We start from the raw sequence: 27,149 nt of genomic DNA, 5'->3' as shown, positions 1-27,149 counted from the left end.
GGCAGGCAGAGAAGGAGGAAGCAGGCTCCCCGCTGAGCAGAGATTCCGATGTGGGGCTTGATCCCAGGACCCTAAGCTCATGACACGAGCCAAAGGCAGAGGCTTTAACACTCTGAGCCACCCAGGCGCCCCGGCTATAATTATTCTATTTGGGGGGGCTATATATAGCCAAAGGGGCAGAGGCTGAAGGAGAGAGAATCTTAAGCTGACTCCAGGCCCGGTGCAGAGCCCCATGCAGGCTTGATCCACAACCCTGAGATCATGACCTAAGCTGAACCGACTGAGCCACCCAGGTGCTCCTGTAATTGTCTTATCTTATTATTAGGTTTAAAAAAAAAAAAAAGAGATTTTTTTATTTATTTGAGAGAGAGTGTGTGTACGCAGGGGAAGGGAAGAGGGAGAGAATGTCCAAGCAGACTCTCGGTGAGTGGGGAGACTGATGTGGGACTTGAGGACCTGAGCCAAATCGAAGAGTTGGAAGCTTAACTGACTGAGACACCCAGGTGCCCCATATTTTATTATTAGTTATTATTACTACTCTTTTACTGTGCCTAAGTTATAAATTAAACTTTATCATAGGTGTGTATGTACAGGAAAAACATAGTATATATAAGGGTCAGTACTATCCACAGGTGCAGGTATCTATAGGGACTCTGGGAACATGACCCCCTGGGAAAAAGGGGGACTATGTATATACAGGGATATACTACTTGTACACTCAAGCAAATATTCTGGCAGGGTAGGTTCTTAGAGATAGGATGGGGGCCAAAGGGCATACTGGCTTTCTTTTTTCTTTTTTTTAAGATTTTATTATTTTTAAATTTTTATTTATTTTTTTTTTTAAGATTTTATTTATTTATTTGACAGAGAGAGATCACAAGTAGGCAGAGAGATAGGCTGAGAGAGGAGGAAGCAGGCTTCCCGCTGAGCAGAGAGGCCAATGCAGGACTCGATCCCAGGACCCGGGGATCATGACCTGAGCCGGAGTCAGAGGCTTTAACCCAGAGTCACCCAGGCGCCCGTAAGATTTTATTTTTTAAAGTAATTTCTACACCCAACATGGGGGTTTGACTCACAACCCCAAGATCAAGAGTCACATGCTCTACTGACTGAGATAGCCAGGAGCCACGCATGCCCTCAACACTTTGCTAGTGCTGTATTACTTGATTAAAACATATTATGCTACTGGGGTGCCTGGGTGGCTCAGTGGGTTAAGCCTCTGCCCTCAGCTCAGGTCATGATCTCAGGGTCCTGGGATCGAGCCCCACCTGCCTCTCTGCCTACTTGTGATCTGTCAAATAAATAAATAAAATCTTAAAAAAAAGACAAAACCCAAACAAACATATTACACTATTGGCAACAGTGAGATTTCCTGTTTCCCTACAGTCTTGCCAACATTATGCATTATTAGTCTCTTGCAGATCTGACTGGTGAAAAAACGGTATCTTTAGGATGTTGAACATTTTTACTTGAATACTGACCATCTGTCCTATTAATTACTTAAGTATATCTTTTGATTATTTTCTATTAGATTATATATTTTCACCGATTTGCATAACCTTTTATAGAGTAAGAAAATAAGACCGGTGTATGCCAAGGCAGATACTGTTGGTTACTTATCCAACCTCGCCCCTGCCCTCCTCTTCTGTTTGTCCCTCTTTGTGAAGTACCCACAGGTAATCCTTCCAACTTTTTTTTTTTAATTTATTTATTTGACAGAGATCACAAGTAGGCAGAGAGGTAGGCAGAGAAAGAGAGGGGGAAGCAGGCTCCCTGCTGAGCAGAGAGCCCGATGCGGGGCTCGATCCCAGGACTCTGGGATCATGACCTGAGCCGAAGGCAGAGGCTTAGCCCTCTGAGCCACCCAGGTGTCCCTCCTTCCAACTTTTTAAAGCTATTTCATCTACTGTTTACCTACTTATTTCCAAAGATTTTTTGAAAATTTAAAAAAAATTTTTTTTTTAAAGATTTTATTTATTTGACAGAGAGAGATCACAAGTAGGTAGAGAGGCAAGCAGAGAGAGAGAGTGAGAGGGAGGAGGAAGCAGGCTTCCCGCCTAGGAGAGAGCCCAATGCGGGACTCGATCCCAGGACTCTGAGATCATGACCTGAGCAGCAGGCAGAGGCTTAACTCACTGAACCACCCAGCCAGCCCCTAAAATTTTTTTTAATTTTTAAAAAAAGATTTATTTGTTTATTTGACAGAGAGTGAGATCAAAAGTAGGCAGAGTGGCAGGCAGAGAGAGAGGAGGAAGCAGGCTCCCTGCTGAGCAGAGAGCCCGATGCGGGGCTCGATCCCAGGACTCTGAGATCATGACCTGAGCCGAAGGCAGTGGCTTAACCCACTGAGCCACCCAGGCGCCCCTCTTTTTTTTTTTTTAAGAGTTTATTTGAGAGAAAGAGAGAGAGAAAGCACATGACGGGGGAAGGTCAGAGGGAGAAGCAGACTCCCCACTGAGTGGGGAGCCGACGAGGGACTAGATCCTGGGACTCCAGGATCATGACCTGAGCTGAAGGCAACTGCTTCACCAACTGAGCCACCCAGGTGCCCACTTTACTACTTAGTCATCCTTAAACTCTTTGACAGAAGTATAAATCTCTTTTCAAATACTTTCAAACAGTTCAGTAATTTTTTTCCCTTGTAGATATTCATATTCTGAAAGCCTTTGTCCTGTTCTCAAGGCCCACTCTGTCGGACTTCCCCTTCTGAACCCTATGCTTTCTCTTTCTTGGAATTCTCTCTTGTGGTGGTGAAGGACACACCACCAATATGTCCTGAGGAAGGGTAAGGACACGGTTAACTGTGAAACCCTGTGTGCCCCAGGATATGTGATTCTATCTTCAAATGTGACTGACAGTTTGGCTGGGTAAAGAATTCTAGATGAAATTCTTTTCTCTCAGAAAAATTCACCCCCCCACCTTTAATAAGATATAACTGACATGTAATACTGTGTAAGTTTAAGGTGTACAATGTAATCATTTGAAACACATATTTTGTGAAATCTTTACCAATGAGGTTGGTTAACACACCTTTCACCTCCATAATTACCATTTTGTTGTTGTTATGGTGGTGGTGAGAACATTTAAGATCCATTCTCATAGCAACTTGAGTGTATACAATACAGTATTAACCACAGTCACCATGCTGTACATGAGATCCCTGGCACCTACCCACCTTGTAACTGGGAAGTTTGTTCCCTTTGGATCAGTATGTCCCCACTTCCTCCACCCCCAATCCCTAGCAACCACCATCTACTCTGCTTCTAGGAGTTCGGTTTTTAAGATTTACATTTAAGTGAGATCATACAGTATTTGGTCTTTTTCCATCTGATTTGTTTAGTGCGCCCTCAAAATATGTTGCCCCAAATAGCAAGATTCCCTTTTTTATGGAATATTATGTAGAATAATATATATTCCTACATGTGTGTAAGTAATCTTGCATCTCCTTTATCCATCATTTGTAGACACTTAATGTGTATCAATGTCTTAGCTATGGTGAATAATCCTGCAGCGAACAATGGAGGTCAGTTATCTCTTTGAGATGATGATTTCACCTCCTATGGATATATGCTCAGAAATGAAACCGCTAGATACGACGGAGGCTCTAGGACCCTCCACACTATCTTCCATAAGCAGCTATAAAGTTTACATTTCCGCCATCTGCATAAGGGCTGCCATTTCTCGTTCTTGCCAGCATCGATCACTTTTTGATAATAGCCATTATAATAGGTTTAAGGTGATAAATATTTCATTGTGGTTTTTATTTGCATTTTCCTGATGATGAGTGATACTGAACACCTTTTCATGCACATACTGGTTATACGTAGGTCTTCTTTGGGAAAAAATCTGTTTAAATCTTTACCCATTTTAATTATTTTTTGTTTTTGCTACTTAATTTTAGGAGTTCCTTATCTATTTTGGATATTAATCCCTTATCAGATAAACGGTTTGTAAATATTTTTCTCCCATTTTGTGTGCTGCCTTTTCACTTTGTTGACTGTATCTTTTGCTGTGCATTAAGTTTTCTGAAATTCCACTAGTTGATTTTTGCTTTTGTTGCTTGTGCTTTTGGTGTCATACCCAAAAAATCATTGCCAAGTTCAAGGGGAAAAGAGCTTTTCCCCTACGTTTTCTTCTAGGAGCTTTATGGTTTAGGTTGTCTGTTTAAGACCTTAATCCACTTCAGGTTAATTTTTGTGGGTAGTGTAGGATAGGGGTCCAATTTCAAACTTTTGCCTGTGAATATCCAGTTGGTTCAGAATTTTAAAGGCCTGGATCCATATTCTTTGAGCTTAAAGCAAGGCAGAAGACTGTAATGCCATTTTGTTACAATTCTGTTTGTGACTTTATTTTTCCTCTTCATTCTCGTTAACCTTGATATATTTAAATTTTAACATACCAGAGATTTTGATCTGTGGTACATTAGCATTCAGAACAGATACACTGTGAGTCTTCTGGCATGTTTGCACTGGGCACCAAGCCCTTTCCATCTGGAAATTTAGGTTCCACAGTTCTGGGAAACTACCTTTTGTTATTCCTTGATAATTTCCCCTCCCATCCTCAGTTCTTTTTACCATTCTGCTTTATCACAAACTACACCACCTAGACAGATACTTCAATTTTATATCTTATCTTCCTTAATTCTCAAGACTTTGAATTTGTATAGTATTTTCTGAGAGATTTTCTTGACTTTATTTTCCAACCCTTTTACTTTCTTCCTACCTTCTTCTTTCTTCTTAAAATTACCTTCCCTCAATGGTCCTTTTTCAGTGCGTCATACTCTTCTTTCATGAATATAATGGTTGTTGTACTATTGTCTGCCTCTTTTTTAAATCTTTGGAAATAAAAATTGTAATTTTCCTTTCCCTTTTTTTTTTTTTTAAGTAGTCTAGTTTCCTCTTTTAGTTTTTCTTTTTTATTCTTATTTATTTTAGTCTCTGGTTATTCTCAAATATCTGGAGATTTTGGCTGTCCTTCCGTATTTCCATATTTAAGAGAGGCGCCAAAACTCTGGACTGAATGTTACGTATATGAGGGCTGGACTGCAAGATGACTGGGCAGAAATTAAGGAGCTTCAACTCAACATCCAACTGTTTGTATCTGTATTCTCTTTTAAGTCAGTTTTCCCAGAGAAGAAATTTCCTATTCTCTTTTCAGGCAATACAAAAGTGGCTAACAGAGTTCTGGGAGGTGAGCAAAGAAAGGGAATGGAGAAAGAGTGTCTCACCACTCAGTGGGTCCTTGTTTGCAGCATGGGATCCCCAAGTCTAGATGCTCTTTGATTTATCCTCTTCGGAAAATGAACTGCCCCATTTTTTTTTTTTTTTTTAAGATTTTATTTATTTATTTGTCAGAGAGAGAGAGGGAGAGAGAGCGAGCACAGGCAGACAGAATGGCAGGCAGAGGCAGAGGGAGAAGCAGGCTCCCTGATGAGCGGAGCCTGATGTGGGACTCGATCCCAGGACGCCGGGATCATGACCTGAGCCGAAGGCAGCTGCTCAACCAACTGAGCCACCCAGGGGTCCCCGAACTGCCCCATTTCTAACTGGGAGGTGGCTTGGGGGCCCTTGTATCATTTTTCAGCTGTTCTACTTGTAACCCCACCCACAAAAGGAGCTCAGAGAACTTATTTCTAAGCTTTCTGAATCCTGTGGCATGACTCAGCATGATTCTTCTTGCTACCAGCCTACCTACCTCGGCCCTTAACTCCTGCTCTTAGAGGCTTGGTTTCAGCTCCCTCTGATTTGCTGTATCTATTAAACATTACACACACACACACACACTCACACACTCCATTTGACAAAACTAAGTTTAATTCTTTGTCCTCTAGTTCTCTCCTATTCTGACACTTCCACTCATTCATTCATTCATTCATTCATTCATTCATTCATTTTGAGAGAGAGAGAGAGAGAGAGCGCACGTGAGAGATGGGGAGGGGCAGAGAGAGAGAGAGAGAGAATCTTAGGCAGACTCCACACCCATCCGAAGCCCAAGGCAGGGCTTGATCTCGCAACCCTGAGTCATAACCCAAGCCGAAACCAAGAGCTGGACGCTCAACCAGCTGAGCCACCCAGGTGTGCCTGACACTTCCTTTTTAATTCCTTTACCACTATTTAGTGAGTGGAGGGAGGGAGCAAAGATAAATGTGCTCATGCTTAATTCTAAGTCCTAGAGCTAATATTTTTAATTCCTGGTTTTGAATGGATATGAGACTGAACTATAGTTTTCTTCCCCGTTTCCAACACATTTTGATAGCAGTGTTTCAGAATTTGAGAAATGAATCAGGAACATCCCCTTCTTTCTCAAGTTCTGAAACAGCTGGACAGAAGTGGTACTACCTATTCAGTGAAGGTATGAAAGGAGTCAAACATGAAATTCTGGGTTTGGCAATTTGAGGTGGGCATCTGGCCTTTCACCAATTTCTCGATTTCTTTTATAGTTAGTGGTGCATATAGATTCTTCCCTAGAGTTAATTTTGGTAACTATGTTTTCCCTTTAAGAAATGTTCACCCAGGGGCGCCTGGGTGGCTCAGTGGGTTAAGGCCTCTGCCTTCGGCTCAGGTCATGATCCCAGGGTCCTGGGATGGAGCCCCGCATCGGGCTCTCTGCTCGGCAGGGAGCCTGCTTCTTCCTCTCTCTCTGCCTGCCTCTCTGCCTACTTGTGATCTCTCTCTGTGTGTCAAATAAATAAATAAAATCTTAAAAAAAAAAAAAAAAAGAAAGAAATGTTCACCCAGAGGCACCTGGGTGGCTCAGTGGGTTAAGCCTCTGCCTTGGTCTTGGGTCGTGGTCTCAGAGTCCTGGGATCGAGCTCCACATCGGACTCTCTGCTTGGTGGGAGCCTGCTTCCCTCTCTCTCTGCCTGCTTGTGATCTCTCTCTCTCTGTCAAATAAACAACAACAACAAAAGAAATGTTTACCCATTTCTTAGGTTGGTCCTAATTTATTTGCACAAAAGGTACCCTTGTGAATTATCACCCCTGTGAATCACCCCTGTGATAATTTTACTTCTTTTCTATCTGGTCTTTTCTATGCTCCTCATTCCATACTTCGTATTTTCTTTCCCTTTATCTTTTTTATTGCCTCCTTCTCATCCCCCCTCAAAAATAACATCAAAATCCAAAGCTTTAGACTTTTTTCTGTTTTTCAAATTCACAAATTCCTGCCTTTATTAGTTTCTTACATTATTATTATTTATTTATAACAGACTTATAACAGATTTATTCTGTTCCCTTTCTAACATAGTTTAATATTTAACATATTCATTGTCATACTTTTTTGTTTAATAGTTTAATGTTTGTTTTGTTTAGTTTGAAGCTACAAATATTCTTAAACACCAAAAGCAGTATTCTATAGGTTCTGATATTTAGTTTGTTGGTGTTAATTTCTAGATATATTGCACTTTTGGTGTACATTTTAATATTTGACCTATGAATTCTATGTGTTTTAAGTTCTACATGTTTGTACTTTTTGTTTCTATTTTTACTGGTTTCTATTTTTACTGCTCTTCATTCAGAAAATGTAGCCAGAGGGGGCGCCTGGCTGGCTCATGGTGGAGTGAAGGATTTGTGATCTCCTGATTGTGGTTCAAGTCCCACGCTGGGTTGGAGACTACTCAAAATAAAAGTTGTGTTTTTTTTTTTTTTTTTAAAGATTATTTATTTATTTATTTGACAGGCAGAGATCACAAGTAGGCAGAGAGGCAGGCAGAGAGAGAGAGGAGGAAGCAGGCTCCCTGCTGAGCAGAGAACCCAATGCGGGACTTGATCCCAGGACCCTGGGATCATGACCTGAGCCGAAGGCAGAGGCTTTAACCCACTGAGACACCCAGGCGCCCCAAAATAAAAGTTTTAAGAAAAAGAAAGAAGAAGAAGGAGGAGGAGGAGGAGGAAGAGGAGGGGAAGAAGAAGAGGAAGAGAAGAGGAGGAAGAAGGGAAAGAAAAAATTGTAGCCTAGAAAGATTAACAGAACCACTGCTTATAGTTATATATGTACTGCTTAACCCTGAAGAAATCATTTACCTTGTAGCCATCATAAATTTCAATAGTTATTACATTAAATTCTGGCACAAAGTTATAACATATCCTTAGAAAGGGGTGTGTTAAAAAAAACTCCACCAAGTTGTAATATAGGCTTAGTATATTAAGATCTGTATCTTTTTTCTTACTTAATGTGTCATGCATGGCCTGAGAGAGGTCAAGTCTTTTGTCACGTGCGTTTGTTAATTTAGCTCAGATTTCACATGACATGTATTTTGGGTTCCATTTATTATGTGCCATTCTACTATTAAAAATAAAATGTAGGAGGGGCGCCTGGGTGGCTCAGTCATTAAGTGTTTGCTGTCAGCTTGGGTCGTGATCCCAGCATCCTGGGATGGAGCCCCACATCAGGCTCCCTGCTCAATGGGAAGCCTGCTTCTCCCTCTCCCACATCCCCTGCTTGTGTTCCCTCTCTTGCTGTCTCTGTCAAATAAATAAATAAATAAATAAAGTCCTTAACAAAAAAAAAAAAAGTAGGGGCACCTGGGTGGTTCAGCAGTCCACTCTTGATTTTGCCTCAGGTCATGATCTCAGGGTCAGATCATGAGATAGAGATTTTAAAAACTTTAAGACAATCGAGACAAGTATCTTTATGGCCCTAGGTAAGGAAGAATTTCTTAAAACTGAACAAAAGACTCAAAGAGGCACTTCACAGAAGAAACAAAAACTAATAAAAATATGAAAAGATGTAATACTTCCCAGTAATCAGGGAAATATAAATAAAAACCATAAGGAAATGTTATTTTTATATCCATCAGATTGGCAAGAATTAAAAGAATGGGACAAATTCAGGGGTGCCTGGGTGGTTCCGTGGGTTAAGCCTCTGCCTTCAGCTCAGGTCATGGTCTCAGGGTTCTGGGATCAAGCCCAGCATTGGACTCTCTGCTTGGCGGGGAACCTGCTTCCCTCTTCTCTGCCTGCCTGTCTGCCTATTTGTGATCTCTCTCTGTCAAATAAATAAATAAAATCTTAAAAAAAAAAAAGGAGAATTAGTGTATTAAAAAGAATAAGAAAAAAAGAAACTCTTACACAAATGCACCAGGACACATACAGGACAACTCACAGCAACAATGTTTGTAATACAAATAGCTCTAAGCAATCTGAAGGTCTCTGAATAAGAGAATGCATATGTAAATCATGGTATATTCATGTAATAGAACACTATATAATCATGAAAATGAGCAGAGTAGAGAATGTGAATTAGCTAAATATGTCAACATGGAACACAATGTGGGTAAGAAAAAGCAAATAGGAGAAGAATACATATGATTACATTTATCTAGTATTTAAAACCTTTTCAGTATTTTTTGAAAAGATTAAAAAAAAAAAAACCTTTACACTATTTTAATGAGAGGATGCATATATGGTGAAATTATAAAGCCAATCAAGAAAACAAGAATATTCTCGTTAGTGGTTACCTGGTAGGTGGGAAAGGAAGAAGGGGAATCAAGTTGGAGAGGGCCGCAGTGTGAGTGATTTATAAGGTACTGATGATCCATTTCTTGAAGTAAATGGGTGTTTATTTCCCATAATATTTACACTATAAACATCCAGCTTTTTTTGTATGTAAAGCAGTTAATAAAAATTAAAACTGAATTTTAAATAATTGCTTAGATTTAACTAATAAAATTAAGCAATTTTTAAAAATTCAAAATAAGAGCAGCAGCAACATGGATTTTTATATTAAATATTTCCAAGACAAAGAGATTCTTCCACTCCCCAAAATCCCAGGTTCTAAGTGGTCAAATTCCTGGAATCAGGGTAATATGAGATGATATTATTTTAGCGTTAAAATAAATTTGGCACTTAACAGATTTTACTGGGTATCCACCATATACAAGCTGAACTTCAGTACACTCCTTTGCTATCCCCAAAAGGAAGGGGCTGGACCTGATCCCTTCCCAAGGGGACATGGTGGAACAAGGCTCTAACTCTAGTGCAGTCGTTTCCTCACTGGATGACTGAACAAGCTGCAAAACGTTAGAAAACTTCAGTCTGCTCATCTGTAAAATACAGATTAAAAAAAAAAAAAAAAAAAGCTATGTCACAGGGCTGATGTTAAAAACAGGCAATGTGTGATATAGGTGCTGTGCACAGTCATTAAGAATTTCAGCTCTGGGGAAGCCTGGGTGGCTCAGTCAGTTAATTGCCTGCCTTCGGCTCAGGTCATGATTGCAGGGTCGTGGGGCTGAGTCCCATGTCAGGCTCCTTGCTCAAAGGGGAGCCTGCTTCTCCCTCTGCCTGCTGCTCTCGCTCTCCCCGACAAATAAATAAACAAAATCTTAAAAAAAAAAATTTGAGCTCTGGAGCACAATACCTGGCCCAGCCTGGCTCTAGCACTCACTGAGTGAGTCTAGGTGACGTGGCCTTCTGGGGATTCTGATGCCCTCATGATTAAAGGCGTCTGAGAGGTTGGAAGCTTGGAATAGTTCCTGGCACACAACACACACTCAGTATGGGGTTGTGATTCTGGCTGTTACCGTTGTTAGTATGACTCTCCCAAATACCTAATTTGTGCCCAATTTTTGATTTTCTACAAATGGGTCCGTGCCATGCTCTAAGTTTAACCTATTTAAAATATTTGGTTCTTTGGGGACTTTTCTAAAATAGCATAATGAGGGGTGCCTGGTGGCTCAGAGGGTTAGGCCTCTGTCTTCAGCTCAGGTCATGGTTGCAGGGTCCTGGGATTGAGCCCTGCGCATCAGGCTCTCTGCTCAGTGGGAAGCCTGCTTCTCCCTCTCCCTCTGCTTGCCTGTCTACTTGTGATCTCTCTCTCTGTCAAATAAATAAATAAAATCTTTACAAAATAAAATAAAATAAAATAGCATCATCAATCATGGCTACAATTATAATATATATTGGTATAATTATAATTGGTATAAGAATTGCTATAATTTATAAAAATAAATTATATATTCTCAAATTCACAATCTACTTTAAATATCAAGCTGCATTATTTTCTACCGAAGCAAAAATAAGTCTTGCAATAAACTGAAAAGTTCCCCATAAAGCAGTGGCAACACTGAAGCTCTATTTTCTTGCATTTCTATTACAGCTTTTGAAATTTAAGAATAAAGAAATATACATATATTTTGTCTCAATATTTTGAATATGTATAATCAAGAGAGTTTTATTTTTTTTAATTTTTAAAAGATTTTATTTATTTGACAGAGAGTAAGAGAGCACAAGCAGGGGGAACAGCAGAAGGAGAGGAAGAAGAAGGCCTTGAGCAGGGAGCCTGATGCAGGACTTGATCCCAGGATCCTGGGATCATGACCTGAGTCAGAGGCAGAAGCCCAACCATCTGAGCCACCCAGGCGCCCTCAAGAAGGGTTTTAGATTTCATTTACCCTACCCTGTTTTTTGAGTTTACCAGATTCATTACACTGATCTGGATGCAGATACTGTAAATAACAGACCCCTTGTAACTACTGTTGTTAATGCCCTAAACTGCTAGCTTGCTACAAGTCAAGCTGGAAAGAAGAGGTATACAGAAAAGATGAACAGAATTATTCAATGAAAAAGGTTTCCAGAGCACCTGGGTGGATCAGTCAGTTAAGCAGCTGCCTTTGGCTCAGGTCATGATCCCAGGGTACTGGGATCGAGCCCCACATCGGGCTCCCTGCTCAGTGAAGAGCCTGCTTCTCCCTCTCCCTCTGCCTGCTGCTCTGCCCTACTTCTGCTCTCTCTCTAACAGATAAATCTTTAAAAAGAAAAAAAAAAGAAAAAGAGAAAGAAAAAGGTTCCCAAAATGACTTGTGCCTACCTGATGGGAAAGGGGAAAGAAAGAAGTCCAATATGGAGGCATTTCCAGGAAATGAGATGGAGAGGAGGTGGAACTACTGGCAATGGCAGCGACAGCAATGTGTAAGACTTAAACCACTGAGGGAAGGGTCATTTTTTTTTTTTAAAGATTTTATTTATTTATTTGTCAGAGAGAGAGAGAGAGAGAGAGAGGGAGAGCGAGCGAGCACAGGCAGACAGAATGGCACGCAGAGGCAGAGGGAGAAGCAGGCTCCCTGCTGAGCAAGGAGCCCGATGTGGGACTCGATCCCAGGACGCTGGGATCATGACCTGAGCCGAAGGCAGCTGCTTAACCAACTGAGCCACCCAGGCGTCCCGGGAAGGGTCATTTTTAAAACAGGTGACCTTGTGGGAGATAAGAGAAATTAAGAACTTACAAGGCAACCAAAGCCAAATGGTCTAGAAGCCATTCTCACTTGGGCTGTGTACTTTGGAACCTTCCTCTTCACCCCAGGCCAATCAAGCTGGAACTGGGGAGGTTGGGTGTGTTCTGAAGGAATCATTTTTTTCTTTTTTTTTAAACTCCACAGATGATACTACTACACAGCAAGGATTGAAAATGACTGGTTTAAGAAGTCTAAAGCAAAAATGACCCAAGTAACCCAGTGGTAGTAGCAATAAAAGTAACTACATTGTAGACCACATGAAAAGCACGAACTGGTTCTCTCTCTGCCTTCAAATTATACAGCTCCCTGATTTGTCCCATAGCGAACATTCTCTGGGATGCCAAAAAGGCCACTACTGTTATAGAGCTCTGAGCACTAGCAGTAGCTCCAAAACAAACACCAGCTTTAAAAAGAAAACAGGCGGGCGCCTGGGTGGCTCAGTGGGTTAAAGCCTCTGCCTTCAGCTCGGGTCATGATCCCAGGGTCCTGGGATCGAGCCCCACATCGGGTTCTCTGCTCAGCAGGGAGTCTGCTTCTCCCTCTCTCTCTGCCTGTTGCTCTGCCTACTTGTGATCTCTATCAAATAAATAAATAAAATCTTAAAAAAAAAAAAAACAGGCTGAGTGGGTGTAAGTAGATTTCCCTAAAAACACCCTTATAAAAGGAATCTGTAGTCAACAGTGCTTAAATAATCCTTCAGCAACCTACTGTATTTTGCATATACTTGAACTTAGTGTCCATTCTTTTTCCTTCATTAATTTTCACTAAATTATTCTTAAACACGGGATTTCCCTTTCTCTCTTACTAAAAGTCAGACTGAAGACTAGTCCTTGAATCTTAACTCAAAAAGTGCTTAGCTACTGGGTCAGCAGGATCAACTAAAAGATGGAGTCTTCACTGAAGAGCCTTGTCAGATACTTTAATTGGATCAAGACATCCTTATCCAGTTCACGCAGCACCAAACTAGAAGTGACAGCTAACAGAAGACTCACTATTCAAAAATAACTCAATAGACTAGAACTGTGGCAGAAAACCAATTAAATGAACTTTAGTAGTTACTGAACTCAGGTAAGGAAAAAAATCAGTTGCAGGTATCAAATAAATTAGGCCTGTGTCGAGGGCAATTCCTGTGGCTGGCCCAAGAGGCTGAGTATGGACTCTGGAGAAGGAACCAAGAAGACTCAGAAGAGCTGGGGTGGCTATGTTTGCAGTGATAGATTTGACCTCTCTAGCTCTATATGGCAGAACAGAGAACAGTGTTGTAGACATTTCTAGAAGACAGATGCTAGTGCAAACTAAAGGGAAAAAAAATCTATTAACTAGAGTCATCCACCACTGGAACAAGATAACGAGATGACATAAGGAAGAAGTGTGCCTCTGTCCCTGGATGTGTTTAAAATTGGCCAACTAACTATCTGTCATAAATACATATTCTGAGCAATTATTATAAATTTCTTGCTTTAAATTAAGTGGCTCCGGTTTAAAAAAAAAAGAATTATTGTTTAAATTGATTGTGGCTGAGTATGGTGACAATTAAGTTTCTGCCACCAAGAAGACTGAGTATTTCTTTTTTTTTTTTTTAAAAGATTTTATTTATTTATTTGTCAGAGAGAGAGAGAGAGCGAGCACAGGCAGACAGAGTGGCAGGCAGAGGGAGAAGCAGGCTCCCCACAGAACAAGGAGCCCGATGTGAGACTTGATCCCAGGACGCCAGGATCATGACCTGAGCCGAAGGCAGCTGCTTAAACAACTGAGCCACCCAGGCGTCCCTTTTTTTTTTTTTTTTTTTTTTAAAAGATGAGTATTTCTAACATAAGAAAGTCTTAGAACAACCCAAGGGAAGGTCAGGGAATCACTGAAAAGTTTATGGCACATAGATGACTGTTCCTTAAAAGCACTGGGTACCAGGGGCTCCCACAGGGCCCGATGGGAGCCCGCTGCAGCCTCCTGCACGCACTACTCTGCACTCACCCAGCTCTCTCCAGCCTGTTGCTGTGCCACCCCTTAGGCTGTGCACGCAGTCCCCCTGCTAACACTTAGTGCCCCCACGCCAACACCACAATAAGACTACAAAGGTCTTTCCATCTTTTTTACTTGGTAAAAAATATTTACTGTAATAATAGTTACTATTATTATTATAAGTATGCTCCATGCCCAGTGTGGAGCTCAATGTGGAGCTTGAACTCACGACCCTGAGATCAAGACCTGAGCTGAGATCAACAGTCAGTGGCTTAACTAACTGAACCACTCAGGCACACTGGTAAAAAATACTTAGATCTTTCAAGGCCTACGTAAAATTTTACTGCAAACCACTTAGGTTCACCCTTATCACCAGATAAGTCCACTTTAACTGATTCACTGGAGACATCACAGAGCTTGGTGCAGGAGGACACAGATGTTTCTTAAATGAATTAGTAAGAGGCCACCCCTACTTTTCATTGAAATCTACATATTCCTTCAATATTATCTCTTCAGCCTATGTTTTAAAATGTAGGTTTTACTATTATTTAGGTATGGTGAGCCAACACATCAGGACTGGCAATAAAAAGGTAACTGTTATTAACAGTTCACAAGAGAAGGGGGCACACAGTGCCATCTGGAGCCACATGGGGAAGCACCAGGCTTAGTCAGGAGGCACAAGGAGCAAGGGGAAAGCATAGGAAAGAGTATCTTGGTTTCCACAGGAAAGGCAAGGTCAAGGAGGGTAGATTGGATTATCTGAACCATTTCAGTAGGCTCTGGGGTATAAATACAGTCTCTAGTTGTCTGGCACCTGGGCCTGGGATGATTAGGGCAAAGGAATATTGCCTCATAGAGTTTAAGAGCCAGATAAAGGAGGTGGTTCCGAGTATGAGCTCTGGATTAATTCGTCTGCACATAAACAGTACACTCACAGGGGAGTAGTCTGCTATTTCTAGGAATTAGCTGCCCTGGGAGGGGCAGTCTCTCCCAGGTCAGCACAGTCTCAGGTACTAGAATATTAAGAAAACAGAAAATAGGAAAATACAGTTAATACACCTTGCTTTATTTTCTTCATAGCACTGACGTGACAAGACATTATGTATTTGTTTGCTGCTGCTCTCCTACTAGGATGTCAATTCCATTAAAGCAGGAACTTAACATTGCTTAGAACAGTGTCTGTCATATAGTAGGTATTTAATAATAAATGTATTAAGTGAATGACTGAATAAATAAACAAACCTGCATAAAAACATGGCTTATGCAATGTTTGGAGAGAAAGGAGGAGTACAAGGCCTACTTCTCTTATGTACTTGAAATATTCCTCCCAACTTTAAACTACTAACTTCTTTACAGGAACCATAAAGGAAGATCTGGGGTTAGTTCCAGTTCTAATTCTCATGATCCTGAATTGGGGAAATTTAATCACAGTAAGGAGACACAGGGGGGTGGAATGAGTTGTATTTTGGAGTCAGAGCAGGATTTACATGCTCACCCCACCACTTACTAGCTAGAGAGCTGAACTAGATCTACTTCTGAATCAGTTTCCTCACTGGAAAATCAACAGAGCATGAAGATGAAAACATACCCATCAGACTAGCTAATGTGAAAAAGTTTCACACTTCTATGTGTAAGAACATGGGAGGAACAGGCTATAGTATCTAATGACACTGAATCCCCTGGTAACAAACATTCAGTCGTGATCTTAGGCTTACCAAAGTGCTCCGCTATCTCAACTGTGGCAAACACATTTGCATTTAGAGTTCAGTAATGCTTGATTCAAAGCTGACTATACCTGCCCTGGAAGGACTGCCCAAGTACCCATCATTTATAAGTTAAAGGACTGTGGGCAGGTTTTCAAATCTCCCTGGCCTTTCTTTCCTGAATAATGGAACTTAGCTGACGAAGTTGTAAAGGGTGAATGAATGCTATGGACTGAACTTGAATCCCCCAAGATTCATATGTTGAAACCCTAACCCACCATGTGACAGCATTTGGAGATGGGGCATTTAGGAGTTAGGTAGGTTTAGATGGGTCTTAGGGTAGGTCCTCACGATGGGATTAGTGGAGACATCAGAAAAGGTGCTTTCTCGTTCTCCTTCTGCCATGAAAACACAGCAAGATAGCAGCTCCCTGCAAGTCAGAAGGAGCACTCTCACCAGAACCCCATCAGAACGGCACCCTGATTTTGGGCTTCCCAGCCTCTAGAACTGTGTGAAATAAAGGTCTACTGTTTATATGCCACTCAACCCAAGGTATTTTGTTGTAGCAGCGTGAGCAAACTAATACAATGGGTTTATACAAGTCATACACCCAGAAAAATGCTCATCATTAAATGCTCAAATATCTGGGGTGCCTGGGTGGCTCAGTGGGTTAAGCCTCTGCCTTTGGCTCACGTCATGATCTCAGGGTCCTGGAATCGAGCCCCACATCAGGCTCTCTGCTCTGTGGGGAGCCTGCTTCCCCCTGTCTCTGCCTGCCTCTCTGCCTGCTTATGATGTTTCTCTCTCTCTCTCTGTCAAATAAATAAATAAATAAAAATCTTTTAAATGCTCAAATATCTGTCATTACCAGAAATAGCGCACTGCAATTAAGCTCTACAAAAGAGACTGAGCCAGAACCTACTGCTCAATTCTTAAGCTTTCCTTATTTCCTATAAGGGGAATTTTTTTTTTTAGGATTTTATTTATTTATTTGACAGAGATCACAAGTAGGCAGAGAGGCAGGCAGAGAAAGAGAGGAAGGCAAGCAGGCTCCCTGCTGAGCGGAAAGCCGGATGCGGGGCTCGATCCCAGGACCCTGGGATCATGACCCAAGCCGAAGGCAGAGGCTTTAACTCACTAAGCCACCCAGGCGCCCCAAGGGGAAATTTTTAAACAAATAAAAAAATCTTTTACCAAAAACCTAGTATTTAGCAGGACACATAATAATGACAAGCATTCATTCAGTCCTTATCATGGGTTAGGGACTATTCTCTGTTCTTCTAAGGGTTTTTAAATATTAACTTATTTACATAGTAACTTTTTTTTTTTTTAATATTTTATTTATTTATTTGATAGAGAGACACAGTGAGAGAGGGAACACAAGCAGGGGTAGTAGGAGAGGGAGAAGCAGGCTCCCCACTGAGCAGGGAGCCCAATGCAGGGCTTGATCCCAGGACCCCGCGATCACGACCTGAGCCAAAGGCAGCTTAACCCAGTGAGCAACCCAGGTGCCCTTAGTAACTTCTTTATAGATACTTCTCCTGAGGCAAGGGAAACAAAATAAAAAACAAACTACTGGGACTACAGCAAAAGAAACAATCAACAGAACTAAAAGAACCTACAGAACGGGAGAAGATATCTGTAAGTGACATATCCAATAAAGGGTTAGTATCCAAGATATATAAAGAACTGGTACAACTCAACACCCCCAAAAATGAATAATCCAATTAAAAAATGGGCAAAAGACATGAACAGACATTTTCCCAAAGACATATAGATGGCCAACAGACACATGAAAGAAACTCATCATGACTTAGTATCAGGGAAATGCAAATTAAAACAACAATGTGGTATCAACTCAATACTGTCAGAAGGGCTAAAAACAGAAGATCAACCAACAGCAGGTATTGGCGAGGACATGGAGAAAAGGGAACTCTCTTGCACCGTTGGTGGAATGAAAACTGGTGTAACTGTTGTGGAAAACAGTATAGAAGTCCCTCAAAAAGTTAGAATAGAACTACCCCATATCTAGCAATTGCACTACTGGGTATTCACCCAAATACAAAAATACTAATTCAAAAGGTTACACACACCCCTGTGTTTATATCAGCAATAGACAAATTACGGAAAAAGCCCAAGCGTCCATCAACTGACAAATGGATAAATGAGATTTTACACAAACACACACAGGAATATTACTCAGTCACAAAAAAGAATGAAATCTTTCCATTTGCAACGATGTGAATAGATCTGAAGAGTATAATGCTAAGGGAAATAAATTAGGCAGAAAGAGACAAGTATCATATGATTTCAGTCATGTGTGAAATTTAAGCAACAAAACAAACAAGAAAAGGGGAAAAAAAGAGAGGGAGGCAAACCAAGAAACAGACCCTTAATTATAGAGAACAAAGGGTTACTAGAAGGGAGGTGGAAGGATGGATAGATGAGGTAGGTTTTGGGGATGAAGGAGTACAATTACTGCATTGAGCACCGGGCGTTGTATGGAGGTATTGAAATCACTCTATTGTACACCTAAAACTAATATTACAATGAATGTTAAAACTAACTGGAACTTAAAACAAAAACTTAAAAAAAGAAAGTAAAAAAATAAATGTTAACTCATTTAATTCTTACAATAGCCCTATGACCTACTATTATTATTCCCATTTTATAAGTGGGGAAACTAAGACCCTGGGGAGGTTAAATGCCTTGTCACACAGATTAAGCCTGGATTTGAATCCATGCGGCCAGGCTTCACAATGTTCCTAACCATCACTCCATATTCTCTCTTCATGTTAACATTCTACTCCGAGACTGAAAAAGAGCAGCAATAACTTTAGATAGGATATACTGAGTATACTGGAATGTCTTAATAGAGACTAGCATTCTATTGGTGCCCCAAGAGACTAGCATTTTGAATAGGTAAACAATTTTTTTAAAATGAGCCATAAGTTGCTTAATGACAGGCTAAAATAAGACCCAGCAAAATTACTCGCATATACCAAACCAAAGCTAAAAATAACTCTGTAAAACCAAAAAGAAGACTAATATATTTCTTATACCTGCTGCTTTCAAGACCATTATAGGTACACAACATTTAAAAGGTTGACCTAAAACAAACAAACAAACAAAAACAACAACAACAAAAAAACAAAAATTAAAAAAAAAAAAACTAATCTCATAGTTCAAAGTTGAGAAGTACAAAAACAATGCAGAAAAATACCTCTTACTAGAATCTAACATTTGTTAATGCAGTGACTGGAAAAATGAAGAAACTTGTCTGTGAAAGTAACACTAGTTTGCAATTGTGCACAATTCAATGTGTAAGCCTGAATAATTTGAACATGTTGAAATGGACACTATTTTAACACCTGTGTTAAAACACTCCTTAATGGGGCGCCTGGGTGGCTCAGTGGGTTAAGCCGCTGCCTTCAGCTCAGGTCATGATCCCAGAGTCCTGGGATCGAGCCCCGCATCAGGCTCTCTGCTCCGCAGGGAGCCTGCCTCCACCTCTCTCTCTGCCTGCCTCTCTGCCTACTTGTGATCTCTGTCTGTCAAATAAATAAATAAAATCTTAAAAAAACAAAACAAACAAACAAAAACCACTCCTTAAATGAGCCAGTCCACATTTTTTGGTAGTGGCAGTACAAAAAAATTATATTTTGTTGATGGCAGAATGTTCCTTAAAGTGGATGTTAGCTTCTAAGGTGCTGTATTAGTTTCAGGTGTACAATATGATGACTCAACAATCTATATCTTACTCGGTGCTCATCACAATAAGCACTGAGAAATGTATAAGCTTCATGGCTTAAAATTACAATATAAAGATATGATGTGATAAAACTGTGCTTGGTGCTGAGGAACAAAAAAGACTGTAGGAAGTACAATTCCAAGAGAAAGGACCCCATGTAAACTCCACCCTGTGGGAACTTTTCCATGGAAAAGGAATTCAGTGAAATACAATTGTACAGAAATATACAGAGAATGCTTCTAATTTATAAGAAAAGAATATGAACTAATACATGCGATTTAAACAATGCCCTACATTTCAATAAATGGTGCTGGGAAAACAAGAGAGCTACATGCAAAAGATGAAACTGGAACAGTATGGGGAGGTTCCTCAAAAAAGAAAAAAAAAAAAAAAGAGAGACAGAGAGATGAAACTGGACCACTTTCTTACACAACACACAAAAATAAACTCAAAAGTGATTAAAGGCCTAAATGTGAGAACTGAAACCATAAAACTCCTAGAAGAAAACACAGGCAGTAATTTCTTCGACACCAACCAAAGAAACAGTCTTCCAGATTTGCCTCTTCAGGCAAGGGAAACAAAAGCAAAATTAAACTATTGAGGCTACACCAAAATAGAAAGCCTTTACACAGCAAAGGAAGCCATCAACAAAATCATAAAGCAACCTACTAAATGAGAAAAGATACATCCAATAAGGAGTCAAAATCCAAAATATAGAAAGAACGTATAAAACCCAACACCAAAAAATACATATTATCCAATAAAAATGGGCAGAGGATCTGAATAGACATTTTTCCCAGGAAGACATCCAAATGGCCAACAGATGCTCAGCACCACTCATCACCAGCAAAATGCAAATTAAAACCACAGTGTGGTAACACTTCACACCTGTCAGAAAGGCCAGAATCAAAAGGGCAACAAATAACAAAAGTTGGAGAGGACGTGGAGAAAGAGAAACCCTAATGCACTGTGGGTGGGTATGGAAGCTGGTGCAGTCACTATGGAAAACATCAGGGAGGTTCTTCAAAAGATTAAAAATAGAATTATTGTTAAGATTAGTAATTCCACCACTGAATATTTACCCAAAGAAAATGAAAACACTAAAATGAAAAGATACATGCAGCTGTATGTTTCTTGGAACATTATTTACAATAGCCAAGATGTGGAAGTAACCCAAGTGTCCATTCACAGATGAATGAGTAACGAAGATGTGTACACACGTACAGACACACACACACACACACACACACACGGGGGGGGGGGAATAACCCAAGTGTCCAATCACAGATGAATGAGTAACGAAGATGTGTACACACACACACACACTCACACAAGAATATTATTACTCAGCTATAGAAAAGAACAAGATCTTGTCATTTTCAACAACATGGATGGATCTAGGAAGTATAATACTGTAGCGCCTGGGTGGCTCAGTCATTAAGTGTCTGCCTTCGGCTCAGGTCATGATTCCAGGGTCCTGGGATCAAGCCCTGCATCGGACTCCCTACTCAGTGGGAAGCCTGCTTCTCCCTCTCCCACTCCCCCTGCTTCTGTTCCCTCTCTCGCTGTGTCTCTCTCTGTCAAGAAAATAAATATTAAAAAAAAAAAAAAAAGAAAGTATAATACTAAGTGAAGTAAGTCAGAGAAAGACAAATACCACATGATTTCGCTCAAATGTAGAATTTATGAAGCAAATGAACAAAGAAAAAAGAGACAAACAACACTTGAAAAACGAAGTATTTTATTTATTCATGTTTAGAGAGAACAAGGGGAAGGGGGGAAAGAGAGACAAACGGACTCTGCACTGAATGCGGAGCCCAACACGGGGCTCAATCCCGCAACCTGAGATCAGGACCTGAGCCAAAACCAAGAGTTGAACACTTAACCAACTGAGCCACCCAGGTGTCCCGAAATAATACTCTTTTAAAAAAATTGTTTAAATTTGTTATTAACATATAATGTATTATTAGCCTCAGGGGTACAGGTCTGTGAATCACCAGGTTTACACACTTCACAGCACTCACCATAGCACATACCTTCCCCAATGTCCACAGCAAAATAACAGACTCTTTTTTTTTTTTTTAAGATTTTATCTATTTATTTGATAGACAGAGATCACAAGTAGGCAGAGAGAGGGGGGGAGGCAGGCTCCCCGCCGAGCAGAGAGCCTGATGTGGGGCTCGATCCCAGGACCCTGGGATCATGACCTGAGCCGAAGGCAGAGGCTTTAACCCACTGAGCCACCCAGGTGCCCCAAAATAACAGACTCTTAAATACAGAGAACAAACTGGTGGTTGCCAGAGAGGAGGTGGGTGGGGGATGGATGAACAAGACAAAGGGGATTATTAAGAGTACACTTATCATGATGAGCACTGAATAATGTACGGAACTACTGAATCATTATACTGTACCCCTGAAACTAATATAAAACTGTATGTGAATTATACTTCAATAGAAAAATAAAAAATAAAATAATGCCCAGTAAAAATACTACACTTAAAATACTACACTTACCAAGTTATTTAACCTGGACAGACCTGGCTTCTTAAGGTCTTACCTATTATATTATGTGCCCAAATTAATAAGCTGATATAAATATGCATAATCACACTATCAGCCTAACCATACAACCTATCATGTACTAAGCTGATAATGATGTGACAAAAGTAATTTGTAATAACAATAATAAAAGATGGGGCGCCTGGGTGGCTCAGTGGATTAAAGCCTCTGCCTTCGGCTCAGGTCATGATCCCAGGGTCCTGGGATTGAGCTCCGCATTGAGCCCTGCGTCAGGCTTTCTGCTCTGTGGTGAGCCTGCTTCCTCCTCTCTCTCTGCCTGCCTCTCTACCTACTTGTGATATCTGTCTGTCAAATAAATAAATAAAATCTTAAAAAAATAATAATAAAAGAATAGCAGCAATAAAACATTCTTACCCAAAATAATGGAAAAAAGCAAGAAAGGAGGGAAAATTACAACCAACTAAAGATAAAACCATGATAAAATTCTTCCTAGAAAACTGCTAGAATTCCAGTTATCTGCAAGGATGCTTGAATAATGTAAGATTTGTAACATTAAGATACTGAAGTAGAATCCTTGGTAAACTTCTTTATATGTTGATTTTAGTTCTGAATACCAAATTTTAGTAACCCCTAACTTACTAATACCAAGTCCTTAGATATATGAAGAAATAGAAGTTTTAAAATAACAGACAGTTTTATATTCAGAAGAAAGGACTGGAATTTTTGGATCCATTCCAGGGCCATCTTGAATGCCATTAAGACTCACTCCCACCTACAGAACCACTTGTTAAGTACCATTTTTAGTGCAAGGTAAAGTCCCTTCCTCCCCAACTCTCTTTCCCTCTCTCTCTCTCTCTCACACACACATACACACAGACACACAGACAGGACTTCAAAATTATGATGATACAAACAGAAAATAACCATTAGAAAACACTAGGAATTTATATAGGGCAATATGCTTACAATATCTTATATGTGAAATGCTTTGAAGTTTACAGAGCTCTTTTAAGTGCATTATTTTACTAATACAGCCATCCTGAGAAGATGAAGTTATCACTATTTTAAAGACCAGAAACCTGAGAAACCTAAGAAAATTAACTAGGGGGAAAAAAAAAGTTAAGTAAAGTAACTGGTTCAAGGTCAAATTAGACATTTGATTACGTGGCAGATCAGGATATTAATTCAGACTTCTTGTTCCTAGTTCAAGGTCTCTAAAACCCCAACTACTATAGGCCAAATCTAGAAATCGAATGATATAAAGGCTTTGGAAGACTAAAAAGAACTAGAAGGATTTTATTATGAAGATCACTTGCACCAGTGAAATACCTATGCAAAGGCCTTAACCTGAGCAATAACATCTCTCTGGACTAGTCATTAAGACATTGCAAAGAGGTCCAGATGATTCTATCATGCAACATGGTTGAGGACTTCTGATCTCTATCAGATGACACAAACTGCAACAGTGCATTACAAGCACGTTCTCAACTATCATTTGTATTTTTATATTTTCCTTTCATACAAATTAATCATCAGTCCTTAATTAGTAACAGTGACAGAGTTTAATAAAGCCAAAGTGCTGACTTTAAAGACCTCAGTATTAGCTATGAGAAAGGTGTATAATGCTGCATAAGAGTAATTACACAAAACTAAACCCTCTGTTCTAGCCAATAGCTAGAATATTCAATTAAAATGTATAGCCTTCAATTTGTGCAATTAAGAACATTTAAAAATCATTATCTTCATCTGAAGGAAAAATACCCCACAACTTCTCCTATAATATTACAACTACGATGCTCTCACTGAGGAGCAGGAAGCTACTACACCTAACATAATATATGCAAACAGCAGTTGAGGTCCTTGTGCGACATATTAGATGGCAATTAGCACCGAAAATCATTTTAATAAATACTGGATATTGAACCACCCTTACCTTTTGTAGACTTGTCGGATTCAACTGAGTTTTGTCAATTATTTTTATTGCAACCTAGAAAAGAATAAATAAATGTTTATAGATTTTACAAATTTAGTAATTATAGACTAACTGGTAATAGTCTTGTAAATGCTCAGACATGTGGGACATAAGACAGAGCGAGACTGATTATATAATGAAAACACTTCAAAAACATAGGACAATGAAGCAAATCTATTCCCCATTTAGTAATACTTAAAAATTAAAAAAAAAAATTTTTTTTAATTTTAATCCAAAGAGTGGGTGGCGGCTGCACCATTCCTGGAAATACTGCAATACCAGGTCAATGCACAGAGTAGACGGAGCAAGCTCCTATTCCATTTCCTAGTTCCCAAAGTCCATCTCATGTACTGTCCTCAGAGAGAGGATGTAGCAGATATTAAACTGATAAAGAAGAGATACTATTATTGATCTTAGCCAAAAGGCTGAGAAGCAATCCAATATTTTAATTTCATCTGATGCTGGGATCCAAGGGCAGGAAGCACAGCTTTTACAGATTTACATAGCCCAGAATGCCTTGCTCACAGTGTCTTGCACACGATAGGAGCTTGATAATTAAGTAAATACATGAACTAATAGGTTGGAGTTCAATCTGAAAACTTTAAAAACATTTTACTAAAAAAAAATAGAAAAGATCTTTTGGTAGTTAAAAGAAGGAAAACAGACTAGTTCCAAAACAATCTGTAGGCTAACCAAGTGAAACATGTACAGAGGCAACAAATGGATTACCCGGTCACTTTTGTTCAAAAAGGGGCAAGTAAACCCCAAGCAGTCTTAAAACAAGCCACTAAGATACAGAAAGAAAGATCTATAGTTTCCAGCCATACAAGCTTATCTTTAAAAAAGAAAAAAATTAGTTTTACTAATATTTACTAAGTGGACCTGCAGTAGCGTCCTTATCTGATATATTGTCATTTCTAGAATAAAAGTGACTTCTAGAACTAGGGATATCAGAATGCGGGGAGAGGGTAACAAAAGGGGATGAGAGGGAACGTAAGTGAAGAAAGAGGCTTTTTTCTATTACCATATAATGTATATGCTCCAGGGGTACAGGTCTGTGAATTGCCAGGTTTACACACTTCACAGCACTCACCATAGGACATACTTTCCCCAATGTCCATAACCCTACCACCCTCTCCCTACCCCCTTTCCCCCGGCAACCCTCAGTTTGTTTTGTGAGATTAAGAGTCTCTTATGGTTTGTCTCCCTCCCGATCCCACCTTGTTTCATTTATTCTTTTCCTACCCCCCAAACCCCCCACGTTGCATCTCCACTTCCTTGTATCAGGGAGATCATATGATAGTTGTCTTTCTCCGACTGACTTATTTCGCTAAGCATAATACCCTCTAGTTTCATCCACATTGTCGCTGATGGCAATGTCCACAACAGCCAAACTATGGAAAGAACCTAGATGTCCAACAACAGATGAATGGATAAAGAAGATGGGGTGTGTGTGTGTGTGTGTGTGTGTGTGTATTGGAATACTATGCAGCCATCAAAAGAAATCCTCGCCAGCATCTGTCATTTCCTGACTTGTTAATTTTAGCCATTCTGACTGGTGTGAGGTGGTATTTCCCTGATGCCGAGTGATGTGGAGCACTTTTTCATGTGTCTGTTGGCCATCTGGAAATCTTCTTTGCAGAAATGTCTGTTCATGTCCTCTGCCCATTTCTTGATTGGATTATTTGTTCTTTGGGTGTTGAGTTTGATAAGTTCTTTATAGATTTTGGATACTAGCCCTTTATCTGATATGTCATTTGAGAATATCTTCTCCCATTCTGTTGGTTGTCTTTTGGTTTTGTTGACTGTTCCTTTGCTGTGCAAAAGCTTTTGATCTTGATGAAGTCCCAATAGTTCATTTTTGCCCTTGTTTCCCTTGCCTTTGGTGATGTTCCTAGGAAGAAGTTGCTGTGGCTGAGGTCAAAGAGTTGTTGCCTGTGTTCTCCTCAAGGATTTTGATGGATTCCTGTCTCACATTGAGGTCCTTCATCCATTTTGAGTCTATTTTCGTGTATGGTGTAAGGAAATGGTACAGTTTCATTTTTCTGCATGTGGCTGTCCAATTTTCCCAACACCATTTACTGAAGAGACTGTCTTTTTTCCACTGGACATTCTTTCTTGTTTTGTCGAAGATTAGCTGACCATAGAGTTGAAGGTCTATTTCTGGGCTCTCCATTCTGTTCCACTGATCTATGTGTCTGTTTTTGGGCCAGTACCATACTGTCTTGATGACGACATCTTTGTAATAGAGCTTGAAGTCTGGAATTGTGATGCAACCAACTCTGGCTTTCTTTTTCAATATTCCTCTGGCTATTCAAGGTCTTTTCTGGTTCCATATAAATTTTAGGATTATTTGTTCCATTTCTTTGGAAAAAATGGATGGGATTTTGATAGTGATTGCATTAAATGTGTAGATTGCTTTAGGTAGCATAGACATTTTCACAATATTTGTTCTTCCAATCCATGAGCATGGAACATTTTTCCATTTCTTTGTGTCTTCCTCAATTTCTTTCATGAGTACTTTATAGTTTTCTGACTACAGATTCTTTTTGCCCCTTTGGTTAGGTTTATTCCTAGGTATCTTATGGTTTTGGATGCAACTGTAAATGGGATTGACTCCTTAATTTCTCTTTCTTCTGTCTTGCTGTTGGTGTAAAGAAATGCAACTAATTTCTGTGCAGTGATTTTATATCCTGACACTTTACTGAATTCCTGTACAAGTTCTAGCAGATTTGGAGTGGAGTCTTTTGGGTTTTCCACATATAGTATCATATCAGAAGAAAGAGGCTTTGCCACGAACTGGAGAACATAATTAACTCAGCTTTGCAATTGAAGTCCAGGACCACAAATGGTCTCACCACACACTGAGGATGCTGCATTCCTACTGTACATCCTTCAGGACCAGATCCAGCAAGAAGCACCACTGAAGAAAGGGAGTCAAAGTCTGGGGAAAGTGCTTAGAGACTGCCTCGCAAACATTTGGTCTCCTTTACACTCTTAAAGATTACTGATGAT

General features: G+C 40.0%; 1 protein-coding gene across 6 annotated transcripts in view; it reads right to left on the bottom strand.

Annotated features, from left to right (window-relative positions):
• LOC111148477 (microtubule affinity regulating kinase 3) overlaps nucleotides 1-27,149 on the bottom strand; it is a 123,101-nt gene that overhangs the window by 49,444 nt on the left and 46,508 nt on the right. For all 6 annotated transcript variants that reach the window (XM_022505043.1, XM_022505044.1, XM_022505047.1 and 3 more), the window contains exon 3: nucleotides 24,096-24,149. In XM_022505043.1, coding sequence (XP_022360751.1) covers nucleotides 24,096-24,149 — 54 coding nt within the window. The remainder of the gene's footprint in view (nucleotides 1-24,095; nucleotides 24,150-27,149) is intronic.

Source organism: Enhydra lutris, unplaced genomic scaffold (assembly GCF_002288905.1).
Source record: "Enhydra lutris kenyoni isolate GAN:26980312 unplaced genomic scaffold, ASM228890v2 scaffoldscaffold20, whole genome shotgun sequence".
Lineage (NCBI taxonomy): Eukaryota > Metazoa > Chordata > Mammalia > Carnivora > Mustelidae > Enhydra > Enhydra lutris.
This window is presented reverse-complemented; position numbering and strand designations above follow the sequence as displayed.